Below are 27982 nucleotides of genomic sequence, written 5' to 3' on the forward strand. Positions count from 1 at the left end.
ATATACTAGCTATATACAGGGTGGGTCTGACTATATATACAGGGGGGATCTGACTGTATATACAGGGGGGAAATCTGACTATATATATACTAGCTAAATACTGGTAGGATCTGGCTCTATATACTAACAATATAAATGGGGGGATCTGACTATATATACTAGCTATATATTTAGTATAGAGACTGGGGGCAACTTTTCCAGGCTACCTATTCTGTGGGTTACTATTCCAGGCTACCTATTCTGGAGGTTACTATTCCAAGCTACCTATTCTGGAGGTTACTATTCCAGGCTACCTATAATGAGGGCAACTATTCCAGGCTACCTATACTGGGGGCAACCATACTACACTGCCTATACTGGGGGTCAACTATTATAGGCTACCTATCCTGGGGGCAACTATTCCACGCTACCCATACGGGGGGAGCACCTATACCTGGCATTACCTGCAGTGGCTCAGCACGCCACACCCACTCCTTTCTATTATTTTTTTGTTTGGGGGGGTGTGGTTTCATTTAATACCCAGCACCCGGTGTCAAATGCCCTAGGTAATACCTGTCTTAGCTATACTGGATACACTTATACCTGTCTTAGCAATGCTAGGGACCCTTACACCAGTCTTAGCTATATTGGGGGCACTTAAAGAGAGTCTGAAGCGAGAATAAATCTCGCTTCAGACCTCATAAATAGCAGGGGCATGTGTGCCCCTGCTAAACCGCCGCTATCCTGCGGCTTAACGGGGGTCCCTGATCCCACAAATCCCCTCCGTAAAGCGGGGGAGCGCTTCCTGGTTGGGGCAGGGCTAACCGCCGCAGCCCTGCCCCACGCGTGTCTGTCAGCGCGTATCTCCGCCTCTCCCCGCCCCTCTCAGTCTTCCTTCACTGAGAGGGGCGGGGGAGAGGCGGCGATGCGCCCCTAATAGACGCGACTGGAGGCAGGGCTGCGGTGGTTAGCCCTGCCTCCAGGAGCGACCAAATGTACGAACAAGTCGTGCGGGGGGGGGGGGGGGGGGGGTTGGGGGTGAAGGGACCCCCGTTTAGCGGCGCGACAGCGGCGGTTTAGCAGGGGCACACGTGCTCCTGCTAACTTTGAGCTCTGAAGCGAGATTTATTCTCGCTTCAGAGTCTCTTTAATACCTGTCTTAGCTTTTAAAACAATTTGTATTAAGATATAAAAATCCACAATAACAAGAACCCAACAAAGGGTTTCTTTGCAAGGTAGTACAGCATAAAAGTATAGGATATACATAGCATAGGTTGGAAAATAAGTACATAACAGCAAATATAGCGCAGACATCCAATCCACAGGTTACACAGTAGAGATATTATTAGTGTAATACGGAGGATTGGATTGCAGATGGGTCTCACTTTAAGATATCAAATTTTATGTCAGACATCACAATAAGTTGTGAGTTACTACTATGGGTAAATGGAAGTTGGTAAAGCTAGAGAAATGAGTCGAGAAGGGTAGAGATTTGAGCATTTAAGTTTGATACCGATGGAGGTACTAATGAAGAAAATGAAAAAAAGTCATCAGTATATAGCTCTAAGATTGCTGGATAGTGTATCTTAGTACCATGAGAAAATCATTAGACAGATATCGTTTGGACAGATAATAGAAATACTTAGATACTAACATCATATTATAACCAAGTCGAGCAGGAAGCAGTGGGGTAGGAGGCAGTTGTACTATAGGTTGAGAAGTTCTTAGCTAAAGTCTTAATCACTGAAATGTATTTACCGTATGGTAGAGGTAGGTCTAATTATGTGAGGTAAAAGACATGCAAACATGCACCTTAGTTCACTTCAGAATTCAAGAGTGAGGTATTTTACCACCATATACTGCATATTTTTAGTCGGAAATTATGCCAGATGACACACTTTCCACGCATAAGATGTTGGCTTTCCCTATACTGACCTCCTATGCACGGAAAATGATAGTTCTGTACTGGAACAAACCCATACCCCCCAGAAACAGGGATTGGATATCTTTAGTACACAAAGAAATAGTAATGCTGAAGCGGGTCAATTACAAACAAAATGTCTGCAACAGGGGAGCCTCTAGGCATAGGCAGTACAGGCCATTGCCTGGAGTGCCATTGGTCCTGGGGGGCGCCATGTTGCTGGATTAAGCCATGCCCCCTGGATGAAGCCACACACCCTGACTAAACCCCACCCCCACGGGTGTTCTTTTACTTGCTTCTAATGCATCTGCTTAGCGTAAGTTGCAGGCAGCTGCCACTGTGTCCCTCTTTGCCGTGTACATCCCCCCTTTTGTGCCTCCTTCTTTCTCCTTGTGCCTCCTTCAGCCATGTCTGCCCCCCTGTTTGGCCATCTGTCTCCCTTTATGCCTCCTGTCTCCCTTTGTGTCTCTTTCTGTCTTCATGTGCCTCCTTCAGTACCCCTGAGCCACCTCTGCCTCTTTCTGTCCCCCTGTGCCTCCTTATGTCCCAATGTGCCTTTCTTTGTCCCCCTGTGCTATTTCTGCCCCCTGTTCCTCCTTCTGTCTCACTCTGCCTCCTTCTGTTTCCATGTGCCTTTTCAGCCCCCATGTGCCACCTCTGTCCCCTGCACCTTCCTCTGTCCCCCTGTGCCCCTTTGCGCCTTCTTCTGTCTGCCTATGGCTCTGTCTGTCCCCCTCTGGCTCCTTCTGTTCCCCTTTGTGCCTCCTACTGTCTCCCAGTGCCTCCTCTTGCCCCCTTTGTTCTTTTTGATGAAACGCTGCCGCATTGTGTATTTTCTGGTGAAATGCTGCCACAATAAGGGTCATTTCTGGTGAAGCGCTGCCGCATTTAGATTATTTTCTGGTGAAAAGCTGCTGCAATACGATTATTTTCTGATGAAGCGCTTCCGCAATATGTGTATTTTCTGGTGAAACGCTGGCGCATTATGATTATTTTTTAAGGAAGCACTGCTGTATTACGATTATTTTCATGGGGGGGGGGGGGGCACCACGGGTTTTCTTGCCTGGAGTGACGAAATGACTAGAGGCGCCCCTGGTCTGCAAAGAAATTACAAAAGTTTGGTAATTTTGGACTTCTTTTTACAAACTGCATTTGGATGACTAATGTACAAGAACCTGTAACCTAAATAAAGCTGGATGGCAAGCGGGGGAGCATATGTTCTGTCCAGGAAGAAGACGAGTCTGGCAAATTTTCGTCAGTCTCAGTCTTGAATGGACTGCTGTCCCGTTTAGGGGCAGCAACAACACTGGATCTATAAGCCACAAAAGTGAGTTGTTAATGTTTAGCAATGTTTTGTAATGCATTGTTATGTTTTGTTAATTGCATACTTGGAAATCAATAAAAAAATTATTCTTTCAAAAAAAAAAAAAAGCTACATACACACATTAAATAAATATTGGTCTGAACCCTATTAAACGACTGATTAACAAGCTTTCAACCAATGTTCGGTAAGCAACTGCGCACGACTGACCTTCACTGACAGCAACAAACGACCAATATCAGGAACTGGTCGTGATCCATCCAGCTGGATTTTTTTGACCATCGATCGTTCATCAAAGGGAGTGTGTACAATTAATCAAACCTTCTTTCTTGGATCGTTCATGTGTGCATACAGGTCAGTTGTTTAAGATCGTTAACCTTCGCCATTTGATCGCTGGTCAATGTTCATTTAGGCCTTGTTCACATTGCTTTCCGATCGCGTTAGCGTTCGCATTGGGTGTTTTTTGATGTGATTTTGTTTTTGTGATTGCAGGCGCTTGGGTGAGCGGTATGTTTTTGTTAAAAGCGCTTTTCTAAGCGCTTTTCCAGAGCGTTTTTTTTTTTAATTCACCCCCTGACGCAAGTGAACTCTTTAACCCGGAAAAGAATAAATACAAACGCAATCGCTGCACAAAGCAATTTTCTTAGCGTTTGCATTTTTTCCTATTCCCTTCATTGAGACAAAATCACCTCAAAATTGGTAACGGCACCGCTTTGCTGAGCGGATTGGAAACGAACTGCTCAGATGTGAACTCTCTCATAGGGAATCATTGCACAAGCGTTTTTAGGGCGATTTTGAAAATCGCCTGCGTTTGGAAAAAGGGCAAAAAACGCCCTTAGTGTGAAGGAGCCCTTAGACCAATTTTCACGTCTGAGGCATGTATGTACCTTCAAGCAGTGCACCCATGGCTTCTAAACATAACAGACAAGTCTCACTTTAACTCAGAACATAAGAGACATTTAGGGCGAGTGGACAGCTCTGTCCATTGATCTGCCAATCAGCAGAGCTGGCATTTAGTGGAATTAGGTGCCTGATACAAATAAAATATAAAGTCACTCCTGATTATGATAGAGTGGATTTGTAATTGAGAACCTTTATTTGGGCCAGTCACTTGCAGCAGAATGATTTCAAGTTCTACAGTTTGAGTGGATATAAATTAAATTGTGTGAGATTTTCTTTCAGGCTGGAAAGTGATTTGTGAATTTTTGTTTGCAACCTAACAACTAAATAGTTGATCTGTTCTGATGTGACAGTTGAACGACAGAAATGTGACAGGTTTTTTTTTTCTTCTTGCTAACCGGTTTTATAAACTCAGGACTGATTTCCTGCTATATTACGCCTTATTCATAAACCTAAGTAAAAATATGTGCACATACATATACACACACAGGCAGGCACAGACACACACACGCACGCACGCACGCACACACACACGTATACACACACACACACGTATACACACACATAATACAAAACACACACGGACACACACACCAGAGTTAGTGCAAACTAGTTCATCCTTCCCTTATATTCTCACTGCCCCCCACCAATGTAAGCTTTTTTTATTTGCCAGGTATGAATCTGCCTCTCTGCACTAAGACTGCAGAACTGTAATCTTTATTATTATTATTACTACTATTATTATTATTATCATTGTTTAGTAGAGCTTGGTACACCTGACATAAATAGGATAAAAACAGGCATGTAACAATAGACCCTACAACCCCCTCATCGAAAGGCCTGCTTTCTTCATGTTTAGTTTATATTGAATATGTATATGTATGAATTGTGAATATTGAATATGTATATGTAATATACTTTTACCTAGTCCAACCTATAGTATAAAAAAAAAACAACAACAACTACAACACTGGATGCAGGTCAGCTTTAAAGCTCTCCCAAAACTTTTCTATATGCATCCTTGTGACATCCAGTTACAAAACAATATTGTAACACCATGATTTCAAGCTCAGTTTCTAGGTTATATTATTATTATTAATAACTACATACCAGGATGTTCTGCGTATATGGAGTCATATTCATCACAGGTTGTGATTCCATCAAACGCATTAGTGACACATTCCCACCAAAGTCCCCGGCATTTGGTGCTCACCTGTTTTGAAAATTACAAGGATAAGAATTTTTCTTTCAAACAAACCAACTACTTGTCCTTGCTTGTTGCATTAACCCTTTTTTTTTTTCAAGCGTACATAAAGGATAATAATAAAGATCTGTAATAGTGAACAGTGAAGTGCTAGCTTTAAGAAAAAAATCAGGAGCGCATTTCAAAGTAGATTTTCCTTATAAATGGGTGTATAGTAATTAACTGTATAGGTGGCCTTACATGAAGTAATTTTATGGCCCAATTGTCCATCTGATTTTGGCGCCACAACAGGTATGCAAGTTAGATGATTCAAATGTATAGGTCGAGCATGCTGGAAAATCTTGGAGCAACGTGGTCGATCTCAGTGCCAGATTACCAACTAGACAACCAAATTAATTGATTGGGGCCTCAGGAGGTCAAGGAGGCCCATAAAGATTTATTGACTCTGTTCATGTAGTCCTTAAAGTGGACCTAAACCCAGAACTCCCTCTCTGTTCTAAAAGATAAGCAACAGCATAGTAACCTTTAATGAAAAAACATTACTTTTTTTGTACACCTTACAGAACTACTACAATAAATCCGCAGTGTCTACTTCCTGGTTTCAGGGGAGCAAAGAAAGGTTAACCTTCTGAGTTTACATGTTAGAACATAACCTGCAAACAGAGCTGACAAAGCTGACAGCTCAAATTACACTTGTGATTACTTGCTGAAAAGGGAGAATTAGACAAGCTGTTTTCTATAAACACACCCATGGTGGACACATGGTAGACTTCTCTGTGTTTTTTCTGTCTCCTGTGCAAGAGTTTAAGTCTGCTTTAACCACTTAAGTACCAGCGGTCTCTGCACCCTTAAGGACCAATGACTGCTGGTACAAGAAAGGGCGGAATAGCGGCAAATAGTCGCACATACCCGCCGCAATCGCAGTCACCACCGCACATTGGGAACCTGGGACACCCACTCTGCCGACTCTATGAAGGCAGAGTTCCTGTGAGCCGGTCAGGAGCCACTCTTTTAATCGGCTCCTGACCCTGCCTATCAATGTAAGACAATGGGAGCCATTTACGATGATAGACAGGGTTAGGAGCTAATGAAATCAGCTCCTGACCAGCTCACAGAGCTCTGCCGTTATAGAGACAGCAGAGCGAGTGAGCTACAGCCAGGGGGGACAGCGGCGAGCTCAGGAGCGACAGAACGTTGGTGGATTGAAATCTACGCCCTGGCAGCCATCATAACAGGGCGTAGATTGCAATCATTAAGGTCCTAAAGTAGTTAAGTAACTATTTCAGTCTGTAAAAACCAAGATCCCTGCAGCAACTCTATACTATAGAGATAAGAAATGATACACATAGGCACACACAGTGTTATTCCCCTCCCCTTAGCTCAGAGCTATCACAGGCTGGGAGCTTTAATGGGTCTGTGATAGCTTGCTAGAAAGGAAAGATTGAAGTGTTAACAAAAGGAACTGCGTTCGGCACTGCTGTATGCTTAATATTTATTTTGAGAATTGGCATACATTATCTGGTACGAGTACACAATTAAGGAATCGTAAGTCCTACCGTGCATCAAGGTGGAGGTGTGGTGCAGTGGGTGCTGGGCATAGCATAGGCATAGCATACTGCAGTTCCGGGCGCAGTTCCTTTTGTTTACTATTGCCATACTACACTTTAGCTTCCAGAGCACGCTGTAGAACCGCAAGGTGAGAGAAAAGGCTTGCTACCCACACTCCTCCCATCGTGGCACCTCCACTACTCCATTGTACTGTTAGTGCCGGCATCTCTTCTTTCTTTCCAGTTGAAGATTGAATTGTGCCAGGCAAATACATCTGTAGTTAACTTTTCTCCCATAACAGCACCATCAGTTGTTGTGCTGTTTATCGATCTCTGTGGGATGGGGGCAGTACAGGAGCAATGGGGGAACGATGGTCCATAACTTTGCCCTGCATTGAGCAGTACAGTGCCCCAAATGTATATGTGTCCACCCTCACGCCCGTGCATTAAAATCTCTTACCTGCCCACTTGCCTAGCCACCGTGAGTGTCTAGCTGCTCCTGCTTCCTCCATTCGCATCCCACGTGTCTGCTGCGTATTGCACGAGGCACATGTGTCACTTTCTGGACAGGTGAGAAATTTTAATGCAAGGGTATCGGGGGGTACATTCACACTTAGGATGACAGCAGCGCAGGCGGTGTCACAAAGGCTGATTATCGAGGCATTTCATGCTGAAATCAATCAGAAATTGGCCTGTGATATATGGGCAGGCAACAGATCTCTCTCTGATCAGATTCAATCAGTGAGAGATCTTTTTCTTGGTTGATCTTCCCAAATATCGCTAGATGTATGGGCACCTTAACCACTTGATGACCCACCCTTTACCCCCCCTTAAGGACCAGCGTGGTTATTAGTGATCTGTGCTGGGTGGGCTCTACAGCCCCCAGCACAGATCAGGGTGCAGGCAGAGAGATCAGATTGCCCCCCTTTTTCCCCCCCTATGGGGATGATGTGCAGGGGGGGTCTGATCTCTTCTGCCTGCGTGTGGCTGGCGGGGGGGGCACCTCAAAGCCCCCCTCCGCGGTGAAATTCCCCCCTCCCTCTCCTACCTGTCCCCTCCCCGGTGATCCGGGCTGCACAGGACGCTATCCGTAATCACAATCGCTATCAATAATTACAAGCCTTTATTTACTAAAGTAACAGTAATATAACCTCATGACATACATATTAAAAAGTCCCTAAGGTAACTATTGATTATTTTTTTTAAATGTTGTCATTTTTTTTCTACAAGTGTTTTACTTTGGTAACTATAGGGTAGGGGTGTAAGGGGTGAGTGGTCCAGTTCCTAGCTGCATAAAACAGTATACAATTAACATAAGATTTGCATGAACATTATATTATTTACATCTCATTGACCATCCATCTCTGGAAACCACTCGAATGCTACTTTTTCAGACTCACAATGCATTTCATGAGAGGATGTATGGATGCAGCATTTTCAGTAGAAGGTCAGTAATGACAGCTTTCTGATGCACAGAGGTGGAAAAGATGGAGATCAGGAAATATACTATTAAATTGAAAACAAAATGAACTGAAACTGTTCCTGGGAAGGCAGACTCTGCAGAGATGTATGGGGTGCATCAGTTCATTATTCTAATCTGTCCACCCACAGACTTCTAACATGTCAATTTTATGGCCGTGTGTTTCTTTCTTAATACTGGTTTTGACTGAAATGTCATTTGGTTTGGATACTGCTTTTCTATACATTATAGTGTTATTGTTCTACAATAAGAATGATACAGAACACCTTTGATTGCATAAACATGTATATAAAACTGTCTAGCGCAAGAGTCTTGTGCCCATCATCAAGTTCTCCACCATCTGAAAAGATGAGGAACCTACACCACACCCTTATGTGAGGGACTCATCATTAGATTCACAGACCCTCATAAACTGGGTCTGTCTGCACAGGTCTGACATAACTGGGTTTCTATCACCACACTAACCACTTGAATGCTCCCTCTGTCACTGTTCCATATTCTCCAACAAATTTACCACTATAGTGTAAAACTTAGATTACAATCATGTGGTCCTAACTCCGCCCACCACATGATGCTTGTAATTAATCCTCCTCTTAGATCCAGTGAAGTCCAGTGAACTGAATTTGGAAGGGGAATTCCAGATTACGCCTTACATCAAAACTTGGGAATAATCACCACATGCATTGGAGTACTAACTCCATCTCCCCAGCATGAAGCCACTTGTCCATAATGTTGGATAAGGGAGCTCCGTGAACTGAAGGCCTTTTCCACTCTTTCCTCCTTTTTTTCCCCCTCTTGCAGACTACCCGTCCCCCCATTCCTATGGATCATGTGGATTTGTATTGCTCGGGGAGGGGGGGGGGGGGGACGAGCCTCACACTTGCAGGCTCCAAACTCCATGGGGAATACCAGCTGTCATGGGGGACAAGGGTTAAAAATGTTTGGCAGATGGGCTCATATTTTCCTTTCTTTTCTTTTTCTCTCCCCTTTTATTAAACTGTACTATTGAGGGGCCAAAAAGTGAAACAAAAAACACACAAAAAAAAAACACCTGGGTACATTTCATTGGAGCTGAGGGATCTGCAATGACTTCTGGGAGCATTATGTTGGTGGAAAGACTACTGTAATGGCGACTGGAACTAAAAAGTATATGTAAGTGAATTGGCGCCTGTTTTACTAGCAGAATACCTTGCTCTAGGTTTTTTTTAAAGGGTCTACGGCAGAAATCATTTGTTTAAGTTTTCCAGGCTCATATGTTTTCCTAGGTCTATAGGTTCCTTGAATGTTTAATTCCAAATACGTACATTCTAGAGTATATGGTCAGGAGCCCTTGTGCCAGCTATTATCTGCAAAACAGATCTTAAAGAGACTCTGTAACAAATTTTTCAGCCTTAGTTCTTCTATCCTATAAGTTCCTATGCCTGTTCTAATCTGCTCTGGCTTACTGCAGTCTTTCCTAACTGCACTGTCTCTGTAATAAATCAATGTATCTTTCCTCTGTCCTGTTTGTCGGGCTAAAGCTTGATTGTGTGGAATGTGCAGGGCTGCTTGTGATTGGTAGAAGCGATACACACCCTCTGCAGGCCCCCTGCATACTCTGAGTGACTCACACACTATGCTTAGCTGAGCCTATTAGAAGCTGGTTAGTTTGTTTGTAAACACTGCCTAAAACTGTTAATTACAAGCCAGGATTGCAGCAGAGAGTGGCAGAAACAGCACAGAGGGGCACAGGAGAAAATAATGAATAGAATGGTATGCTTTTTATTGTAAGAATATTAGAGTACAGATTCTCTTTAAGGTGGTTCCGAATGTTGGATGTGTTGTTATTTTTATATATAGGGCATGTGTTTCTTCTTCTTTGAAGAATGATCTGTTACATACATTTACGTTGTCTCTGTGAAGCCCCATTCTTCAGATATTCCCACTTTATGCCATCAGATGTGCTGCCAGTCTGCATAATGCCCTCCTTCAAGCACAGGCCCAGCTACTCTGATAGGTAAGAAAGGGATTGAGAAGGAAAGCAAAAGTAATTTGGGTTGCCTCTGCCATCCACTAAGGGTGAATTTGCAAAATTGAACCTCAAAAAATAAACAAAAAACATTTTGGAGGAAAAATGTGCATGAAAATACACTGATAATTTTTCAAAATGTGAATATTCGTTAAAAAAGACACAATCGCTAAAACAAGCACTTTTGTGAAAATGCATTTTCTCATGCTCCATTGACGCTAATGTAAAAATGCAATACGCTTGCGAAAACATACATTTTAATGATCATTTTGTTGAAGTGAATATAATTATATTAACTGTTTACGGCCATCCACAATCTCCACCGATAATTTTCTTTAAATTCTGTAACGTAATGTAACACATCAGCATTTGAGCTACAGGGCCAATTTCCTTCGCTGCAAGTTACATGTAATTAAATGAAGTCTGCAGTGAGTATGTTCAAATAATTAATAGCGGTAACAGGCAAGCAATCTGAAAAATAAAAAATGATTTTTGCAATAATAACCAGCTCAGCGGTGAGCATCATGTGGAATATGCAGCAAACAGTGAATATTGGTGCTTTAATATGCGTCCTGTTGTTACATATGCTTCATAGTGACTGCATTGCTTGCCTACAGCACGTTTTATACCTTCTTTCATAGCAGGTGTATTAAATAATGTCTCCCTGGTGTAGCTGCTACTCCATAGAATCAATATTCATATTGCTTAATGCAGCAAATGAACACATTAAAATCCAAGTACCTTGATGAAATGAGTGCTGTAAATATTATAGCTAACTGTTAGAAAGCGCTGTTGGCTATGCAGGCTACAAACTCTATACAGATTTATGTATTAGTCAGAGGCACTGCAGGAGTTGCATTGCCATGGGTCATTTACTTGGCTGTGCTCAGAAAAGTCTCTGAGGTCATTAGGCAGGAAAGAGAACCCACTCTATTACCCATTAATGCCTCAGGCTTGTTCTTCAGGAGACTTGCATTAATTCTAGCTTCATGTATGTGAGAATAGTTGCTGTCATTAACTAAGCACTCTGTTAATGGGGCACTTATACCCAACAACTCCTAAAAGGTGCCTTTGACTATGACAAGGGAGGTTAATATGATGCTTATCTAACATGTGTAATAATACAATCTCACTAAGTATTCACCGACACAAAGAAGAATCCTGTTTAAAAAAAATAAAAATCACAGTTTAACGAAAGGTTTAAATAAGTGATTGGGATATTTATCCATTTTGTTAAGTGAATGAAGGGTGGCCTTCACAAGGTGTGAGAGACCTGGTCCAAACTGGATTTTACTGTACTGTATTCATGGGCATTTGCTTCTTATGATAATCTGGTATTGGCTCAAATAATGAACCAAGCAGCAATGGCTGGAGTCTGACAAATGTCAACGATATAATAATGCATACTATTCTAATAAATGGAATGTGGGGAATAATTCTAAAATAAGATAATAGCTTGAAAATTTTTTTATAATATAATGAGTTGGTTGTGTAGTACAGCTAAGAAATAAAGCATTAGGATCAGAGACATACGTCTAATATTTGTTTCCAGTACAGGAAGAGTTAAGAAACTCCAGTTGTTATATATGCAAATAGCCATTGAGCTCTGCGACTTTGAAAGTCCTGGAGAGCTCTGACTTCTGATTAGGTTATCTCAGCTGTATTGTGTTTTTCTTTTGCAGAAAAAAGGTCAGGACAGGTCAAAAGTTATTAGTTAACTGTCTGTTATGCAAAAACTTTTAGAATGCTGATTAATGTGTAAACTGCAAGTGTTAGGGAATGATGCAATGTTATAAAAAAAAGCTGTATAACTGAAAATAAAAATATGAGAATATTTTTTTTGTTACCAATGTTCTAGTAATTACCCCTACTACACAACCAATTCATGGTATCATAATTTTTTTTTCGCTTCAGTGTCTCAAACACTCAATTGTCCAATGTACTTAAAGTGGAACTGAACTCAGGATATCATCTCTGTTCTAAAAGATTAGCCACAACATGATAACCTTTATGGAGAAAAAAAGTATTTTTTTACAATCTATGGAAATCTTAAAAAAATCCCTGCCGTTTAGGTTTTACTTTGCAGGGAGCACTGAAGGTGTCAAGCCTCAGCTTTTACCATATGAGGAGAGTGAAAGTGAAAGTTTTTCTGCATTCTCTTCACATCTGCTGATAAAAACTAATTAGACACTTTGATCAGAAGAAAGAAATTTGGGTGCCTGCGGCTAGGGGACAATTTGGGCACCGCCATAGGCGCTGATGCAAATAATATGCTATTTTGGGTAAGGTGTCAGGAAGGGGGGCTTTAGGGCTAGACATCAAGAAGGTGGGTTTTAGAGTTAGGCATCAGGAAGGGGGTTTTTAGGGTTAAGCATCAAGAAGTGAGGTTTTATGGTTAGGCGTCAGTCGGGGGTTTTGGGGTTAGATGTCAGGAAGCAAGGTTTTAGGGTTCAGGAATGGGGGGTTTAGGGTTAGGCATCAGGAAGGGGGGTTTTAGGGATGCGCATCAGGAAGGGGGTTTTAGGGTTAGGCATAGGAGGGGGGAAGGTTCTGTGTGAGAGTAGGGTTAGGGTTAGTTGTAGTAAAATATTGGTAACATTTACCAATGTTTTACTATCACCATTACCACTGTAAATATTTTTTTGTTTTTATCTGGTGCCCAATTCACAATGGTATTTATCATTAAGACTGATATCGGCACCCATTTTTCCTCACATCCCTATTTCATGCATGCCTCTGATCTGGGTAAACTGAGGCAGGGAACACATTTGACGGTTTTTGTACATGTTTTCTGCACAGAAAAACTGAGAACTTATGTTAATCAATGGGTTAGTTCACACTTAATGTGTTTTTCGCGCGCAGAAAAAAAACTGACATTCTGCAGCATGATTCTGCACATGTTGTCAGTTTTCTGCATCAATTACATTATCTGCTATGAAAAAACACATGCGTTTTTCTGCATAGAAACACTTGGTGTGCAGAAAACGTACGCAGAAAAACGTGCACAGAAAACCGAAAGACAAGTGTGTTCCCTGCCTAAACACAGAAACACAGCAGTAGATTTCTTTCAGCAACTTTTTGTGGAATAAAGACTTTTTTATGTGCTGTACAAGAGTTTGGTTCAACTTTAAGCCCATCTTTGCCATGTTCTCTATTTACCTAAATAACATGGGTTTGCTAGTGCACAATGTTATCTCACTTTGCTGGCTAGAGCTGCATAATCTGTTCACTCAGTTTCATGAGGGTGCCCATTTTGTTTTCTGGAAATTTTGGAAAATACTTCAACTCAGAGCCGGATTAAGGCTAAATGGGGCCCTAAGCAAAGTAACTGATTTGGGCCCCCCCATCATGTCGTAATAGAATCAGAAGACGCAGCCGCACAGCAACATGCCGCACACACCGGGGCAGCCGAGCTAGTGGTTGCTATGGGCAACAGCCCGCTTTCCTCTGTGGGTGCACAATGCAGGGAATAGCAGCGGCAAAATGCAGAGTGAGAGATGAATGGCTGGGACATTTGCACTCAGCGGCTGGGGCACCCCTGTGAAGAGGGCGCCAGATATCACAGCAGCAGCACTTTCCCCCTGCATCTCCAGCCTGGCAATAGCAGAAAGCTCTGGACACCGCCAAACCGGAAGCCGTTCCCCAGACAGAATTACATAACCACCCCCACCACTGAACAACCGATTTCCTCCCAAACTAGACAGCCACCATGTAGCCTCCATCCCAGTGAATACGATAGTCCAGCAGAGAAGGCAGCCACAGTGGGGGAGAATGACAGCACCAGATGACTCACATTCACCTATGGTGATCCAAGCAATAGAGGTCCCATCATCCAGAGCCCATCTGTCTCCTCTAGAGTGCTGTTGCTCTGTTACTACTACTATTACTACTTCCTACTTCCTGTCTGATCTGAGAACCAGGAAGTTCAGAGCGAGCGGCTGCACTGTAGAAGAGACAGATGGGTTTCAGATGATGGGATCTCTATCGCTTGGATCATGGATAGGTGAGTGAGCCTTTGCCATCTGCTGCTATCATTCTTGTTGCAGCTGTGGTTCTCTGTGGGAAGGGAGGGAGGGGTGGGCAGCGGCAGAGCGCACAGTAGCAGGCGGGGGACCTAGGAGGAGAGCCTGGCTCTGAAGACAATCAGCAGTGCACGGCATCATTTGACAAGACAAGACAAGACAAATAACATTTATATCGCGCTTTTCTCCTGGCGGACTCAAAGCGCCAGAGCTGCAGCCACTAGGACGCGCCCTATAGGCAGTAGCAGTGTTAGAGAGACTTGCCTAAGGTCTCCTACTGAATAGGTGCTGGCTTACTGAACAGGCAGAGCTGAGATTCGAACCCTGGTCTCCTGTGTCAGAGGCAGAGCCCTTAAAGGGACTCCGAGCAGTGCCTGTGGGTATGCCTTTAAGCATACCCACAACTAATTAATTGCATCCTCACACCTACCAGCATGATGTTTGTAATTTATATCCCCCTGGGTTCCTTATATTTCATTGCATTGTGCTGAATCGAGCTGCCGACTTTGGAGAAAAGTCGTCCTGTGTAATACAATGTAACTATGGAAAGATGCATATCATTGTGAAGCTCTCTTTCTCCTCTTTCCAGTGATTGATAAACTGCCACCCTACGCCTTTTAGTTTTCGCTATTTTCGCGATCGAAATTGCTGTGGCAGTGAAAATAGCGAAAACTAAAAGGCATAGGGCGACAGTTTATATATCATTGGAAAGAGGAGAAAGAGAGCTTTAAAATGATATGCATCTTTCTATAGTTACTGCACTGCTCAGAGTCCCTTTAACCATTATACCATCCAGACACCGCTGACAGGATGGCGAGGGCTGGTTTATGTGTTGATGGGGCCCCTTTGACTCTGAATGGGGCCCCAAACGACTGCTTTTGTTGCCTGGTTGTTAATCCGGCCCTGCTTCAACTGGAGAGCTGATGTACGAAAAATTTTCCAATAAAAAATATTGTGATTGGAGAGCTGATGTTCTAGGTTGATATTTAACAGCTTCTTCAGACGCTAAGGGGCTACCTCCACCTCTGCAAACTCCCCTCACAGTTGTTTTTTAATGGTGAAAATGGGGTAAAACTCTCAACAGGCTTTACTGTCCATTTCACAGAGACCCACAGACAGATTAAAAAAATAAACAAACAGATTATCTGTGAGCAGAACTTGTGCAAAAAAAAAAGGTATTTGTGGAAGCACTTTTGTGAGGGTAGCTTAGGCATAACTTTTGTTTTTAATTCAGGTACACTTTAACCAGTTCAGCCTATCTGGACAAGTATGCCCGTCCAAATAGGCGCCGCTCAAGTCTATCTGGACACGTGTCCGTGTACAGTGTTTAATTGGCGGCATGGGCGCATGCACGAGGGCGCTGCCCTGCACACCTCGGTGGTTTTCCATGTTGGTGGTTGGAAACGGGAAGCAATGCTTCCCCAAACCAATTGCAATGTGTGTAAAGAATGGACATGACCCCGATCAGGGGCCATGTCCATTCATATTAAAGAGGAACTGTAACGACAAAACGTCCCCTGGGGGGTACTCACCTCGGGTGGAGGAAGCCTCCGGATCCTAATGAGGCTTCCCACGCCATCCTCCATCCGTCAGGGGTCTCGCTGCAGCCCTCCGTGCAGCGGTGACGTAATATTTACCTTCCTGGCTCCTGCGCAGGCGCTCTGACGGCTGTCGGCTCCGAAGTAGGCGGAAATACCCGATCGCCGTCGGGTCTGCTCTACTGCGCAGGCTCGTGAAAGTGAAACACTTTCACGAGCATGAGGAGTTCGTGAAGTTGAAGGAAGCTGGCAGTGGCAGACCCGCAACCACTGTGAAGCCGTCGGCAGCAGGAGTGCGTCAGCAACGCACTGCTCCTCCTCCCTCTGCAACTCCTGCCGCCGACACTGAGGCCTGTTCTGGCAGCCAGTCCTCAGTGGCCTCCTCTGCTCCCTCCACTGCTTCCCGTGCCAGCAAAAGACCTCGCCAGACCCTGCTCAGCGACACCTTCCAGGGGGTGGTCAGGGTTCTGCCTCCCAGCAGCCGTCGCGAGCGTCAGCTGAACGGCTTGCTGGCACGGGCCATGTGCTCCCAACTCCTGCCTTATTCCCTTGTGCAGGAGGGGAGCGACATGCGTGCGCTCCTGATGTGTGCAGCCCCCGATTGGCCAATCCCCGGCCGACATTATTTTGCACGCACGGCCATCCCTGCACTTCACCGCTCTGTGATGGCCAATGTCAGGAGAGGGCTGGAGCACGCGGGTGGTCAATGGGTCCACGTCACCATGGACTCGTGGAGCAGCCGGTTTGGGACAGGCCGCTATCTGTCCTTCACCACGCATTGGGTCAGCTTGGTGGAAGGGGGTGAGGAGGGGGGAGCAGCATCGGCCGGCACTGCCAGAGCAGCAGCAGCAACAACAACGCAGTAGGTGGTGTCACCATGCAGGGTCAGCGGAACAGCAGCAGGTTCCTTTGATCCGCTTCCATCCTCCGCCACACCAGCCCAAACCCCCCCGCCACAGCAGCAGCGTGAAGCCCCGCCACTGCCAAGCGCTGCTGGAATTGGTCAGCCTGGGGAAGACCAAACTGACGGCGAACCACGTCCTGGCCAAACTCAGAGAGCAGGAGAGGAATTGGCTGACCATTAGAGGCCTCAGAGTCGGAGAGGTGGTGTCCGACAATGGGGCAAACCTGGTCGCTGCCATCAGCAGGGAAGACCTGACCCACATCCCCTGCCTGGCGCACGTCCTGAACCTGGTAGTCCAAAAGTTCCTGCGGACCTACCAGGGGATGGACCGACTCCTTGAGGCGGCAAGGAAGGTTGTGCGTCACTTCCGGCACTCGCCTGCAGCCGTGGCGAGCCTGGAAGAGGTGCAGAAGGAGCTGCACCTGCCACAGCACCGCTGGAACTCCACCCTGGCGATGTTGGAGCGTCTGGTTGAACAGAGGCAGGCTGTCAGCCAGTACGTTACACGAGCAACAGTTGCCGCCCTCACTGCAACTGGGCGTGCCGCCACCAACCTCCCGTCCATCATCTCCACGGAGGACTGGGGGCACATGCAGCAGGTGTGCTCAGTCCTGGCACCCTTCCTGCAGGCCACCAACATGGTGAGCAGGGACCATGCAATGGTGTGCGAGTGGGTCCCCTTGGTGTGTGTGCTGGACAGGGCCCTGTATGCACTGGTGGAAGAGGGAGCGGCAGCCTTGGACCAGCAGGAGCTGCAGGCAGCTTCACAGGCCACCTCCGAGGAGGAGGGCTCAGAGTAGGTGGAGGTCCCTGACCTTGCTGCTGATAAGGGGGAGCAGCAGAGCGCAGCTGGACTGGTGCGGGGGTGGAGAGAGGATGAGGTGGAGGGGCAGAGGAAGAGGAGGACAGCACTCTCGGCTCTGGGGATGCCGATGATGTGCCAACAGACGTGGCCAGACTTTTCCCAATGGCAGCGCACATGCTGAGGTGCCTGCGCAAGGACCCAAGGGTGATCCAGATGAAGCAGAGGGAGGACATCTGGATCTGCATGATGCTGGACCCACATCTGAAGGGGAAGCTCAGCCAGTTCCTGCCTGCAGGAGGAGACCGTGCACAACAAATGAGGGATTTGCAGCTGTCCCTTGTTGAGCGCTTGGAGGAAGCCTTCCCTCAGACATCCACCCCCACTGTCCAGCCAGCACAGAGGCAGCAGCAGGTGCCTGCATCCACCAGCAGCAAGCGCTCGTGCACCACAGACCTGCTGTCTCTGACCCAAGAGCTCTACATGAGTGTAGAGCTGCCAAGGACTAGAGAGGAGGTGCCTGCAGCAGCATCCTTGTCCAGTCACAGGCAGTGCTTGACCCGCATGGTGGCTGACTACATGGGGTCCTTCAGCGGGCTTGACAGCGTGGCCCCTGTTGATCCCATGGAGTATTGGGTCAAGCACCTGCCGATCTGGAGCGAGCTTGCGCAGTACGCCCTGGAAGTGCTCTCCTGCCCCCCTTCCAGCGTACTGTCAGAGCGTTGCTTCAGTGCAGCCGGTGGAGTCGTCACTGAGAAGCGATCTCGTCTGTCTCACAAGTCTGTGGACAGACTGACGTTTCTCAAAATGAACCAGGCTTGGGTGGAAGGCAAATTCATGGCCCCTGTTGTCGGCGAGAGGGGTAAATGAAGTGACGACTGGCACACACACATACACCTGCTGCTGCTACTGCTGTTATATTTCCTCATGCTGTCTGTGTGTTTCCACTGCCAGGGAACACATTACAAGGTGCTGCTGCCCAGGCGCCACCAGCTATTACGCTCAAAAATAGCTGCATTAATTTGAAAAAAAAAATTGTAATTATTTTAGAGGTGTCCGGGTTGAAAACTGTGCTGTCCCAATTGTGTATTGGACACAATGTGGGCTTCACGACCGCTGTCTGGAACCTCATGCTGTTCATTTATGGCCCTGGGACCACCGCTAGGACCCAGGGCCTACTATGTCTCGCTGCCTGCCCTCCTGCCTGCTGCCAAATGCCAGTCTGCCACACACACTTATCCTCCTCACGCTGCCTGCTGTTATATTTCCTCCTGCTGTCTGTGTGTTTCCACTGCCAGGGAACACATTACAAGGTGCTGCTGCCCAAGCGCCACCAGCTATTACGCTCAAAAATAGCTACATTAATTTGAAAAAAAAAAAATTGTAATTATTTTAGAGGTGTCCGGGTTGAAAACTGTGCTGTTCCAATTGTGTATTGGACACAATGTGGGCTTCATGACCGCTGTCTGGAACCTCATGCTGTTCATTTACGGCCCTGGGACCACCGCTAGGACCCAGGGCCTACTATGTCTTGCTGCCTGCCCTCCTGCCTGCTGCCAAATGCCAGTCTGCCACACACACTTATCCTCCTCACGCTGCCTGCTGTTATATTTCCTCCTGCTGTCTGTGTCTCCTCTCCGCTGCCAGGGAACACATTACAAGGTGATGCTGCCCAAGCGCCACCAGCTATTACGCTCAACAATAGCTGCAATAATTAAAAAAAAAATTGTAATTATTTTAGAGGTGTCCGGGTTGAAAACTGTGCTGTCCCAATTGTGTATAGGACGCAATGTGGGCTTCACGACCGCTGTCTGGAACCTCATGATGCTCATTTATGGCCCTGGTACCACCGCTAGGTACCAGGGCCTATTATGTCAGTCACATCACACTGCCTGACACACATTACTCCTCCTCCTGTAGCTGCATTGAGCTTCTGCTGTCTGTGTGCTGCTACCACTGCCAGGGAGAACAGAAGAAGAACTATTTTCTACTGCCACCTGCCCACCCACTCTCCTACCGAGTACCGACCGACTATTACCACACACTACAAATAGCTGCAAGCCTGCAACTACTACTTCCTCCTCCTGCTGATGTCTGTGTTTTACCACCGCCAGGGTACACAGAAAAAGGCGCTGTGGCTTGCAATGTGCCACTACCTACCTATTATGCCATCAACACAAATATAACTATTGTGTTATTACAATAAAATATTTCCACAAATGAAGTAAAAAAAATGTTTACAAAAGAAAGGAAAACCAAGACACATAATATAATGATAGAGAAGAAGAGGAAGAGGAAGAAGGAGATGAAGAAGAAGAAGAAGAAGATATAGAAGAAGAAGATATAGAAGAAGATGAAGAAGATGAAGAAGATATAGAAGAAGAAGAAGATATAGAAGAAGAAGATATAGAAGAAGATGAAGAAGAAGAAGAAGAAGAAGAAGAAGAAGAAGAAGAAGAAGAAGAAGAAGAAGAAGAAGAAGAAGAAGAAGAAGAAGAAGAAGAAGATGAAGAAGAAGAAGAAGAAGAAGAAGAAGAAGAAGAAGAAGAAGAAGAAGAAGAAGAAGAAGAAGAAGAAGAAGAAGAAGAAGAAGAAGAAGAAGAAGAAGAAGATATAGAAGAAGAAGAAGAAGAAGATATAGAAGAAGATGAAGAAGATATAGAAGAAGAAAATATATAAAAAGAAGATATAGAAGAAGAAGATATAGAAGAAGAAGAAGAAGATATAGAAGAAGAAGAAGAAGATATAGAAGAAGAAGAAGATATAGAAGAAGAAGATATAGAAGAAGAAGATATAGAAGAAGATGATGAAGAAGAAGAAGAAGATATAGAAGAAGAAGAAGATATAGAAGAAGAAGAAGAAGAAGATATAGAAGAAGAAGATGAAGACGACATGAATGAAGACTTCCAACAACCATTTTGGACACACCTTCTCATGCAAACACTTTTCATGAAGTTAATTTACTTTTTTTGAGACCTTTTTTATAACTACTACATCACCACATAATCACTTGATAAAGTAAAAAAGGTGGTTTCATGCATCATTGACCTCCTATACAAGTTTTACAAGCTATTTAAGGCCAGCTCGAATATTTTACTCGAATACAGACTCGGATAGTGACGTCGGATATCCGAGGTCAAATCGGCTATTCGATTACATCGGATATCCGACTTCGAGTGAATTCGGATAGTTTACCAAACTCGAATAGGATAATGAGGTATCCGAGCAACACTGCTTACAAGTGATGAAACACAAAAAAAACCCTAAACAGAAAAAATGCGCCTTTATTTCCAAATAGTACAAGGTGAGCCATTTATATGGATACACCTTAATAAAATGGGAATGGTTGGTGATATTAACTTCCTGTTTGTGGCACATTAGTATATGTGAGGGGGGGAACTTCAAGATGGGTGGTGACCGTGGCGGCCATTTTTAAGTTGGCCATTTTGATTCCAACTTTTGTTTTCAATAGGAAGAGGGTCATGTGACACATCAAACTTATTGGGAATTTCACAAGAAAAACGATGGTGTGCTTGGTTTTAACGTAACTTTATTCTTTCATGAGTTATTTACAAGTTTCTGACCACTTATAAAATGTGTTCAATATGCTGCCCATTGTGTTGGATTGTCAATGCAACCCTCTTCTCCCACTCTTCACACACACATAGCAACACCGCAGGAGAAATGCTAGCACAGGCTTCCAGTATCCGTAGTTTCAGGTGCTGCACATCTCGTATCTTCACAGCAAGACAATTGCAGTTAGATGACCCCAAAGATAAAAGTCTAAGGGGGTCAGATCGGGAGACCTTGGGGGCCATTTAACTGGCCCACTACGACCAATCCACTTTCCAGGAAACTGTTCATCTAGGAATGCTCGGACCTGACACCCATAATGTGGTGGTGCACCATCTTGCTGAAAAAACTCAGAGAACGTGCCAGCTTCAGTGCATAAAGAGGGAAACACATCATCATGTAGCAATTTTGCCTATCCAGTGGCCTTGAGGTTTTCAGTGATGAAGAATAACATCACTATCTTTGTACCCCATACGCCACACCGTCATCTGAAGGCAATTGTCTATGCCATGGTCACCACCCATTTTGAAAAGTTTCCCCCCTCACATATACTAATGTGCCACAAACAGGAAGTTAATATCACCAACCATTCCCATTTTAATAAGGTGTATCCATATAAATGGCCCACCCTGTATATTAGCACCATACATTGTACTAGGAACATCATTTAAATGTTGTAATAGCCGGGACTAATGGGCAGATAAAATGGGTGTGTTTTATTTATGGTAGCATTGCTTATTGTAAAACTAGGGGATGGAATTGGAGAAATTGTTTATTTTTTCTTCAGTTTTTTGGGATTTGCCTATAAAATACATAGAAAATTAAGTAATTACTGAAAGCAAGTATCATCCCCAGAAAGCTTAATTTGTGTCGAAAAAAACAAGACATAGATCATTTACGTGTGATAAGTAGTGATAAAGTTATTGTCGAATGAATGGGAGGAGCGATGACAGGGGAAAATTGCTTTCATCCTTGAGGTGAAAACTACTGTAGGCTGATTCGGATAAACAAGCTTTCTCTCAAGTTTCGTATAATAACTTACAAAAGAAAAAGAAAACAAATGCATTCTTTATTCAAATCAGAATTTGAGAAAAGGAAATTAGCAACTACATTTAAGTACCAAAATTTCCAGAGCTCAGATTAAGTTTTAAGCTTTAATTACATCACTGCAAGTTGCTGTTTTTGTACTCAGTGTCATTTTACATTTTTCCTCTTCAGAGAGGTTTTCCTGAAAAGCTACTGAAAAGCTTCAGTTTCAGCTATTCGTTCAGTCTGTGCCCAAGGGAGCCACAGACTTCCATACATTAGCATGACAGGATCCAAATAACTTAAAACAGAGAGCTTCCAATTTGAAATCCAACAGGTAAAGGTGCACAGATGACAGCAGAGGTATTTATTTGCATGGCTCCACCCACTGTCTTTAAACAAGGAACTTGTATTTTGGATACGTGTTGGAAATTATGACTCATAGATATGTTTTGACAATGCTATACAAAAATGACTAACACAGCATGCACAGGTCGCCTCCCGCAGAAAATATCAACCCATTTAGCTAAAGAGTGTGCATTAATAATGCCTCTTACCTAAACAGGATGATAGAGGTTTTATACTTTTGATCTTTGTATCATCTGTAGAGAGTGCTTTTATTTTTGAGTCCATACCCTGGACCTGGTGTAGGTAGCCTCTGAAGTGTGAGATTGCAATTTTGAACCGGCTGCCTTATGTGGCTGTGAATAAGCCTGACTATGTTTAGATGCTGAAGCTAAGCAGATTTTAAAGTGAACCTGATCCAAGTAAAAATTATTTAAAGTAAACACATGCTGTACCTGCAGATGAATATTAAGTACTTACCTCACCATCACTCAGTTCCTCTTAGAAAATCATCATTTTCTTCTTACAATGATTCCCTCCAGTTCTGACAAGATTTTGTCAGAACTTAAATATATCGGTTGCTCTCAGTTATATATCAGTTGCTGCCATTTATAGCTGAAAGGACAACTGATGTGCAAGGTAATGTCCATGTTTCCCTTTGGCTCAAGTGGGCGATATTACAGTTTAGCAGTGTGCTGACCAGCAACTGGTATGGGGTAATGTCCATTTTTAAAATGTAGGACGGAGAATTCCATCGATCACAGCAGACAAACAGGGCACAGGAGAGGAGAAATAGTTTAATGAGTAGACTACATGGGAGGTAAGTATGACACGTGTATGTTTATTTTCACTTTTAATTTTCAGTTCAGGTTTTCTTTAACATGATATGTCCTGTCTTGTCTTTTTTGCATGGAACATTCTCCAAACTTCAGGTGATAAATACTAGTGTTTCGGATGCAGGCATGACGGAAACATCTATTCTAATAAGTTATGTTTAAAAGTGCAGTAATGCTGGCTGAGGTAGTCCAGAAGCTTACTTCAGAATGGAAACCTGTCACTGTTGCCCATAGCAACTAGAAAAGGGCAAGCTATTTTCTTCATTAAACTACATCTATAGTTGATGCTGAGGCATTTCTCACTAAAGCCGGCTCGGACCCTGGGGCAATGGCCCTGGGTGGTACCAGGATAAGTGGGTGAGGCTTAATGCTCTTTTTTGTCAGGGGGTCTCCAAAAGGCAGGATATGACCTTACTCCTAGAAATGCCATGAGGTATAACTGGCTATAGGTAAAAATTTTGACATGTTAAGGAGTGACTATGGCTGTCAGGGCTCAACAGCTGCACAGCTGGGTCTATTAGTCAGATCAGCCTTGACAGGTGCATAGATGGTGGAGTGGTTTTTAATACTGTATACCCCTTTTTACAAACAGGTTCTGGGAGTTTTTTTTGTAAGTTAAGTCATGTTTTATACATACTGGCACTGGATAAATTATTTACTTTCATACAAATCTTAGACTATCTGTACCTGCAGTCTCTTCCCAATTGACCTCCAGTGGTGGGTTAGCCATGGGGACCCCTAACACTGCCGAAAAACTAGACACGCCTGTGCAGCAGTATATAGTGGCAGAACAACTATTTTCTACAGTCGAAGGCATTTATAGAAGGGAAGTACCTAGCATCAGGAACAGCTCTCCATGAACCCGTGCAGCAACCACTGCAGGAAGTGGCAGAAGTTTCAGAAGTTGCAGCCATTGCCATGGCTGAGGGCAAACTATAAGGCACCGATTATTGATCTAAGGAAATAAGAACCACTCACAAACACAATTTCTGGAGGTAAAGCCAACAGTGGTCATCCGTTTAAATAATTTTTTCCTTACGAGATATTGCACGCCTTATAATTTTGTATCATTACTGTCCCCTTCGTTAAAAGGTTAATTTTTTTTTCAGTTTACTAATTCACATAGTTGTTATAAGCAAATATGTTGGCTTATTGGACTAAAAAGAAGAAGCTGCATTGGTAGTAGCAGTAAGGGACTAGGTCAATGATATGCAAATAAGTATTTCATGCAGTATGATGCAAATGTATGCAGTTTGAAAATGGACCAATCAAATTCTGTCAAGGTGGAATTAAATTGGTCCTTTTTCAAGTTGCATACATTTGCATAACCCTGTCATAATTATTTGCATCTCAATGACCACCCATGGTAAATCACGGAAACCCTCTGTGTGAATGGGCCCCTAAAACATTAAAGACAAAGTAATAAGACTGCATAAAATGTATGCACCCAAATACAGTATTTCTAAGGACACAAAAACAAAAACTTGGAACACATGGCTGATTTCCAATCTGTTCTCATATTATTAGCATGATAAAGATGGTTCTTGCTGTATAAACATACTTCTAAATTCCTTTATTGTTATGCTTTCTTTGGAATGAATGTTTACACTGTGTGAACAAATAAAGGAGACTCACAATAGTGAAACATTAAATAATGAAACCGAAGAACGGAGTTCTGTGTTTATTTACTCTAAAAAGTAGCCTAGCTGCTTCTAGATGGAACCATATGGTGTCCGTGGTCAGAAGAATAACTATTCCATCCACAAGATGTGCACTGAGAAAAAAGAAAATCAAAGAGTTTTAATAAAAGTTAGCCATACATGGGCCAATGATTGATAAAGGAGTAATGGATAAAGAAGTAACCATCAATGAACAATAATACATTGCTCATTATAGATCAGATTTCAGTAGCATTTTGATTAAAAATTGCAGTGCTGTCCTGTTTTCACTGCATCATTCCTCACTAATATCACCATCCCCATTCTACAGAAAAATACCACCACACTCAATCAGTCTTTTTGGGCCCATTTCCGCTGGCGTTTATATTTTGCGAGTCGATCACTGCATCGCCTTGCATCCCCCCGCAAATACTTCCGGTTGTCAACCGTACCACCGGTTGCAGTGTCATGCGGCTTCCAGTTGGCGGCTATGGGGACTTGGATGTGTGCTGTAGAAAACTGCAGCATGCTATCCATAATTTCCCCTGCGTCGCATTGTGCCGGATCGCGTAGGTCAATTCACATCAATGGAAACTGCTCCATTGACTTGAACTGGTTGCATTTTTCTGGCGGTTCAGTGATTGCATAACAGCGCCTTGGTGGAAATGGGCCCTTTATCAATACATTTTGATTTAACTGTATTGGTGCTTTGATTCCAGAAGGTGGGAGGACAGTGCTCTGATAATTGTTGGGGTGTTCTTACTGTGGGGAAAGTCATGGTGTGCTTGTGAGGGTTGAGTGCCCTGAGTACAACAGGGGAAATTCTGATTGTTGGGTGCATGGGTACACTTTTTGTGAAAGTTGGGGTGTCCTGATTGATTGGGGTGGGTGTGTGTGTCCTGGTTGTGGGATAAGGGGTGCTCCTATTGCATGGTGGTACATTTTGTAATACTGTAGTACATAGAGTTTGGGGGTATTTAATAAGTTGCGTGTGTTTGGGAAGTGAGAATTTTGGTGTTTGCCAGAGGCACCTCTTCCTTACCCCTGGATATGTCAATGCTTGGCACTTTTTTGATCAATAAGAAGTTTATTGGTTAGCCATACTGGGGTCAGCACATAACTGAAACATGTCATCACTTTGATAGAATCCATCAAAAGTTAATACCTTTACTACCATCATTATTTACTGACAATTATTATAATCATTATTATTATTATTAGCAAAATTTTGCTTGTCTAAAAATAAGAACTGTGGGTTTGTGCTGCTTAGTGAAGAAGTAGATACAATTTAGAAAGAACCAATGTAAGGCAGGCGATGTACTAGCTGTGATTGTGTTCCCTCCCTAAAGTAAGGTTGATAGGGGAGGTTGAGAAAAGGGCAGTTGAGTCATACTAAGAGGGAGGGTGAGAGGAGAGTGGTTGTGGTCAGAGACAGAGAAAAATTAGAGTGTAGGCCTGACAGCCGTTTTGCAGGTAATGCTTCATCAGAGGCAAGAGTTACACACACGCGTTACACACAAGGTAATGACCTGCTTCGTCAGAGGCAAGAGTTACATACACAGTTTCTGACGAAGCAGGTCATTACCTGCGAAATGTCTGTCATGCCTACACTCTGTAATTGTCTTGTCTGTTGGGATCTCTGGGGATGCAATAAAAATGATAAGCGTTAGAAGCATTTGGAGTTGGTGCCCAGATTCTTTGCTTCTCGTTATCTTCATTAACACGTTTATTTATAGTATAGTCAAACACAAACTCTACAGTGTAACTTAATAGGATTTATCATGTTATACAGACCATATGCAATTCCATTTTTAAAACCAATGCTTTAAAATCCAGTCAGAATGATTGAAAGTTACATTATCAAACACATGTATGCCCACAAATTATAGGTTTATAAGTTTAGAATTCTCCAACTGTTCTGTGCAATTTTCAGGAGAGAAACACTTGTCAACGACGGGCATTTGATTTCAAAATTGATTCAGTTATATTACTGAATTACTGAGTCACTCTATCAAACTATCAGATGTCATGTATTGCAAGCATTAAAACGAGCAAACTACTGTGTTTGCAATTGTTGTAAAACTGACTATTTAAAACATTATTCATGTAAGCCTGACACAAGCCGAGAGTGCAAAAGGTCTGGCTTTATTGGGAAACAAAATAAAATAAATATATATATATACACATATATTACACACTGAACACACACTGTATCTGACTATGGGCTTGATTGACAAAGCCGTGCTAACTCATAGCATGGTCACGTAACAGTTTTCACACAAAAACGTGAATTTTTCTCGCAAAAACAGCCGCACTTTCGCACAAAAATTCGCGATTGCGCTCGAAAATGTGTGATTGCATGCAAAAACTGTTACGCACGTTAAAATGCATGCAAAACATGATCGCGACCGTGCTATGAGTTAGCACGGCTTTGTAAATCAAGCCCAATGACTCTTCTAGCTAGTTACTGTAGGTAAGGAGGTTTTATTAAGATCTCATGCAACTACCTTCACTGAGCTACTGCTGTATAGTGGAAGGCTCGGTTCACACTACAATGCAAAATGGACATTTTTTTCCCCAGTTTGCTCAATCGGAGTTCAAATGTTGACGGATTCTAGGTTATTAATAGGATCCATTCACACATGACAGATAGTAACAGAGCCATTGGTCAGCGAAACTCAAAGTCTCAACCTGCACTATATTTCTGGATAAGTGGATGTATTTTCCATTGAAGCCTACAGTAGAAATATCTGCCTACAAACAGACCACAGCAAACCACTGGAGCAGATACTGCACTCTCAGCACCGGCTGGAAGACTACAGCATGGGTTACTGAAATGCACGTAAACTGGTCACAGTGTAATTTCAGCTGTATGCATGTACATGGAAAAATGTTTTCTTTGATGCTACTTTACACTA

The 27982-nt window shown here is 43.6% G+C and overlaps 1 protein-coding gene across 1 annotated transcript in view; it reads right to left on the bottom strand.

The window, feature by feature from the left end:
- The window catches only part of CLDN16 (claudin 16), a 74623-nt gene that overhangs the window by 26555 nt on the left and 20086 nt on the right, over positions 1-27982 (bottom strand). Inside the window, exon 3 of the mRNA XM_068233326.1 lies at positions 5232-5334. Coding sequence (XP_068089427.1) covers positions 5232-5334 — 103 coding nt within the window. The remainder of the gene's footprint in view (positions 1-5231; positions 5335-27982) is intronic.

This window comes from Hyperolius riggenbachi, chromosome 4 (genome assembly GCF_040937935.1).
Source record: "Hyperolius riggenbachi isolate aHypRig1 chromosome 4, aHypRig1.pri, whole genome shotgun sequence".
NCBI classification, from domain to species: Eukaryota; Metazoa; Chordata; class Amphibia; order Anura; family Hyperoliidae; genus Hyperolius; species Hyperolius riggenbachi.